The 5,701-nt window shown below is 32.7% G+C and overlaps 1 protein-coding gene across 1 annotated transcript; it reads right to left on the bottom strand.

Annotated features, from left to right (window-relative positions):
• Window positions 1-549: 549 nt before the first annotated feature.
• Window positions 550-5,180, bottom strand: LOC142626131 (putative mannitol dehydrogenase). Its single transcript, XM_075799918.1, has 5 exons — window positions 5,083-5,180; window positions 3,714-3,827; window positions 1,334-1,847; window positions 1,080-1,233; window positions 550-876 (listed from the first exon to the last, which is right to left on the bottom strand). The coding sequence occupies exons 1-5, from the start codon at window positions 5,178-5,180 to the stop codon at window positions 671-673; spliced, it is 1,086 nt and encodes a 361-aa protein (XP_075656033.1). The 3' UTR covers window positions 550-670.
• Window positions 5,181-5,701: the final 521 nt, after the last annotated feature.

Here is a 5,701-nt window from a genome sequence, read left to right on the forward strand (position 1 = left end):
AGTAAGTTTTCCACAACTCCTAAAGTTGGGATTTTTAAGTTCTTGAGAGAAAAACTAACTTAAGCATCAAAGGGTTCTTGGCCGGCTTACCCCGGTCACCTTTGATCTTGCGTTTCTTTCTTTTCAGGCCTTCCAAGCAACTACTAGCCCATTGAAGCCCGTAACATTCAGCCTACTAATTTTCTGTGCTTCATCAGATATAGATATAGATTGATCTCAAATGTGTTGTTGAGTATCATGCAATATTATTTACCTTAGTTGAAGGTTTTAGCACTAAACGCATCCGATTATGAAATATTGTAAGATTTTATTTGGTAGGTGACCTATTAACCCAATGGTAGTAGTACTTACAAAGACATTCCGAGTCTAAAGAAGGGAAGAGATTGCAAGGGACAATAACTCACCAAATGTTTGAAATCCCAGAGAAAAAATCACTTCATTTCACATTTATCACAAATACAACTATTACATCCTCTTATTAAAAAAAGAAAAAAAAAGAAAAGAAAAAGAAACAACAACAACAACAACTACTTTTACATCTTTGCCACACTATGAGAAAGACATATTCAGAAAACCCAAAACAACGGGGCTAAAAATACCAGAAGACAACTTAATCAACTAAATGGTATCCTCATTACACTAGTGAGACATACTAAAAAGGCAGCAAAAATCAAGAGCTTGATTTCAATGTGTTCCCAATATCAATGACAAATCGGTATCTAACATCTGCTTTCACAAGTCGTTCCATTGCAGTGTTCACATAATCAATTGGAATAACCTCAATGTCAGAAGTAATGTTGTGTTTGGCTGCAAAATCAATCATTTCTTGTGTTTCCTTCATGCCTCCAATGCAACTACCACCCACTAACTTCCTTCCTGTCATTCCATAACATTTATTAATACACAATTTATTAGTGAAAATGCACAGGCGACAATTAGGCTTATACTACACAAGAGTATATAATAATAATACACCCACGGTCTTATATAATTACTAAGTCAAATTAATATAACAAGGAACTTCAGATCCCATTTTCAAATCAAATATAACAATTGTCAGAAGTAACATGCATGCTTACCCATAAGTAATGGAAAAACTGGTAGCTCAAGTGGCTTCTCTGGTGCACCAACCATAACGAGCTTTCCTTGTGTCTTCAATAGACGAAGTGGAGGCATGAGAGGGTGCTGAGCAGAGACTGTATCAATGATACCATCCAATGTGCCCTGGGCAGCCTATATAGTAGATAAAGTTAGAAAATAGGATACTGTACACTTATGGTAACTCACATAAAATAACTTGACAATGCAACATGTTAACAACTAAACTAAGTACCTGAATTTGATCTTGGTCTTTGCTAACCAAAAAGGAGTCAGCACCAAGATGTTCCAAAGCTTCCTTTTTCTTGTTGGGTGAAGTACTGATAACTGTCACCTTAACCCCCATAGCTTTAGCAAACTTCACAGCAACATGGCCTAGACCACCAAGGCCAACCACACCCACATGCATACCAGGTTTGTCAAGTCCATAAAATCCCAAGGGACTGTACACTGTGATCCCAGCACAAAGGAGAGGGGCACCAGCATCAAGTGGTAGGTTGTCTGGAATACGGATCACAAAATGTTCATCAGTAACCATGGTGTCAGAGTATCCTCCATATGTGGTGGTTCCATCATAATACTTAACACCATAGGTGAGAATCATTTTGGTGCAGTAATTTTCAAGGTGGTTGGTGCAGTTATCGCAAGAATGACAAGCACCAACCATGCAGCCAACGCCAACCTTGTCTCCAACTTTGAACTTTTGTACTCTGCTGCCCACCTCAATCACTACCCCCACAATCTCATGCCTGATGCCTGCATTATTTATCCAGATCAATTTACATGATTGAGATGCTAAAAATACTAGAAAGTAAAATCTATTCACTCGTTTCTTTGAGAATGTACTAACATGTTTATGTTTGGTAATTTTGTTTTCTATTTTCAAAAACTTGTTTATGAAAACATAAAGAAAAAAAATTTTCTTATATTTTTGAAAAAAAACATGTTTGATTAATTGAAATTAAAAAAAAAAAAAACTAAAATATGTTGTTACTAGATTTAGAACTCTAATATTAACTCATAATGAAATAGATTTATTAAATCAAATTCGTGTTTTTATTGATTTTTAAAAACTAGAAACTAAAAACAGTCTTTTGCATATTTTCAGTGTCCTTTCACAAATTGAGTTTTGAGAACAATTTTTTGATTCCTATTCATTTTGGATTGCCAAACAAGTTTTTAGTCTTAAAAATAGAAGATTGTTTTTGAAAACAGAAAATAAGAGAAAAAATCAGTTACCAAACATATCCTTATATTTTTCTCCCTATAGTTTGAATTTTTCAAATTTTAGTCTTTTAACTTACAAACTTGTTTTCAATGTATAGTCCAACTCCATTTGTCAATCTCTATCCAGGGTATGCCGTTAAACTACATTTATTTTCAATGGCATAATTACGTCATTTATGGGTTTTAATTGTGGAATACGGATGGAATGATCACATTGAAATCATGCATAAGCTAAAACATTAAAATAAAAATTAAAAAGTTAAGGAAAAAAATAAAAACATTTCAAATTTAGAGAATGTAATTTGTAATTTAAACTACTAATAATAATAACAACGCATAAACCAAAAAAATTAACAAATTGAGCCAAACATCATCAAATCATGATCTATATTTTCAGAAAGCAATTTTTCTGTACTCGTGCGGTTCTATCTATATATAGAATTGAGAACTATAACTATATTTGCAAAAGTCTTAGAAAAAAAAAAATAGGGAAAAAAAAAATCTTTCACACACATATAAACTAAAAATGAGAGTTACATTTTCAGTTTATAAAATTTATGTGAAAAAAATACTGCCCAAAAAAAATATAGCATGCCCTAGAAAACTGATATGTTTTGTTGAATAGTATCTTTTAGGTTACTCAATCCATGGAGAAAATGGGCTTTTGCCCTTTTTGAAAAAACAATATAGCATTTTGCCCCATTTTCCAAATTAATTAGGAAAATGTCCTTCTTTTGAAACTCGATTTTCGTAAAATCGAGTTAAGCCCTATAGTGGCGTTTTTAAAGAGCCTATAGTGACGTTTTAAGGACCTATAGTGGCATTTTTAAACTCGATCTTCATGAAATCAAGTTATAGGTAAAAAAAAGAAAAAAAAATGCATGTAATTTGATTTCATGAAGATCAAATTTAAAAACGCTACTATAGGTTCTTAAAACGTCACTATAGGCTCTTTAAAACGCCACTATAGGACTCCAGATTTTTTAAAAAAAAAAAAAACTCGATTTTAAGAAAATCGAGTTTTTAAAAAGGGGCATTTCTCTAATTAGTTTGGGAAATGGAGCAAAATGCTGGATTATTTTTTTGAAAAGGGCAAAAGCCCATTTTGGCCTCAATCCATAGATATAGACAAAAAGGAGCACATCATTCTCCAAATTATAAAAAAAAAAAAACCAATATAAACAATATAATAATACCATGGAAATTTGAATATTGTAATATATAGAATATAATTCCATATATTCCAAATTATCTGTAAGATAACACGTTTCTTTGTAAAAAGGAAAAGATGTAGTGATAAGAGTATGATTCCTTCTTATAAAAAAAAAGAGTATGATTCCTAGGAAACATTAACATTAACATTAACATTAACATTAACATTAACATACCCTGGGATAAGTGGGTAGGTGGACATGCCCCATTCGTTCTTGACCATGTGAAGGTCCGAGTGACATATCCCACAATAAAGAACTTTGAACGTTACATCCTTCTCTCCTGTCGCCCTGCAGAATACATGCCGTACCATTTCATATTTAGCACAAACCAACAATTAAGAACCATTAAAAAAAAAAAAAAACAGAAATGGTAAAGGATGGTTCAATGTTGATACTAATTCAGTAATCACTATGATTAATTGATTAAATATACGCAAAATAACAAAACGGTCAAATAAAATGAAATGAAAATAAGAAAAAAAATGCAAGCTTTTTAGAATTTAGAGAATAAGTAATCAAATGATCTAAGAGATTTGTAAGGTATAATCTGTTCTCTTTTACGAGGAGATGTAAGATTTTGATTCTCCTTCCCCATGAAAAATTAAAAATTATATTATTCGACAATTTTATTATCTTAAACGTTCCTCTCACAACACATGTAGATCTAATACATGAGTCCCACATGTAGGAGTGTGCAGCCAACCCGCCAACTCGCCAAAACCGACCCGGCCCTCGAGTTAGGTTGGTTTTTAGGCCTTGGTGGGTTAGGTTAGGTTGGGTTGGGTTACAAGTTTTTTTTTGATAACAGGTCGGGCTGGGTTTGGGTCATAAAATTTTAAACCCGCCAAACCCAACCCGACTCACCCATATATTTCATATATATATATATATAAAATATATTATATAATTAATAGTTTTTTAAAAATAACCAGATCTTCCTATCTTATATAAAAGCCAATTAGTTCACACAAACCCTAGTAAATTATTATTATTATTTAGTCATTAGTGTTGTTTGCATTTAAGGAGTTACATTGATACTAATCTTTGGGTTTTTTTAATATATTTATATTTTTTTCTACTCAATTTAATAATAATAATAATAAATTGTCTAACACATGGGTTCAACTCGACCCATGTGGGTTGGGTTGGGTTGGGTTGAATTTTTTTTGACCCACCATGGTGGGTTGGGTCAAAAAATTCCTTCAACTTAACCCATGCACACCTCTACATGTTGTGAGGCAGATGTTTCATGAGATATTTTTTCCTCTCCTATTATTATAATATTTGAAGTATACAAAAAGAAAAAAAAAAAAAATCCAATTTTGTGTTGGATAAAATTTTTTAGTATAATTGAATAATCCGATATCATTTTGATTGGCTTTCCATTGTGTGGGAGGAAAACAAAATGACTATAAAGCATTACAAAGTGATCCAACTTCTTAGGATAATCAAAATATTAGATTAAAATGAAAAACAAATCAAACAAGATTGGATGAAGAGAGAGAGAGAGAGAGAGAGAGAGAGAGAGAGAGAGAGAGAGAACCTTCTTGAGAACTTGAAGGGAGAGAGGAGGCCAGAAGTATCCCTGGCTGCCCAGCCAAATGCCTTATTAGGGTGTTCAACCTCTGCCGATTTTGCCATTGATTTTTCTCTTGAAACTTGAAAGTAGCTATGAAGAGACAATTGGAATGTAATAAAGTAGTGCAATGCCTAGGCCAGCAATAACTAATAAGTGTGTGATATACTACTAAAATGTACCTATATATATATATATATATATATATATATATATATATATATATATATATATATAGTACTAAAAATGGAGTAATTCTTGTGCCACATTAAAAGATACAATTTTGGCCACAACTTGCTCATGTGGTAAGTTGTAGTTAGTGAAAGGGTGTCTTCATATGGACCTACCATCACTCTCTACCAACTATAACTTGCTACATGGTCAAGTGGTGCCTTTTGATGTAGCACCAAATTTTTCCTAAAATTTGCGGAGCTGTTGGAGGGTGTGATGACGTATTGGCTTAGTAAATGGGGTGTGATGACGTATAGGCTTAGTAAATACAATTATTAAAGACATGGTGCCATGGTGGTATAAATTTCGTACTTTCTTGCTGACTACTCCACTCTTTCTAATAGTTGGAAAGGAG

The sequence above is a fragment of the Castanea sativa genome, chromosome 2, assembly GCF_040712315.1.
Source record: "Castanea sativa cultivar Marrone di Chiusa Pesio chromosome 2, ASM4071231v1".
Lineage (NCBI taxonomy): Eukaryota > Viridiplantae > Streptophyta > Magnoliopsida > Fagales > Fagaceae > Castanea > Castanea sativa.

Excerpts from the sequence above, each read along its gene's own strand:
- LOC142626131 (XM_075799918.1), bottom strand. The coding sequence starts at position 5,180 with ATGGCAAAATCGGCAGAGGTTGAACACCCTAATAAGGCATTTGGCTGG. Across the intron at positions 1,848-3,713 it reads ACCTACCCACTTATCCCAGG|GCATGAGATTGTGGGGGTAG; the intron begins GTATGTTAATGT and ends TGCAGGCATCAG. Across the intron at positions 877-1,079 it reads AGTTTTTCCATTACTTATGG|GAAGGAAGTTAGTGGGTGGT; the intron begins GTAAGCATGCAT and ends ATGGAATGACAG.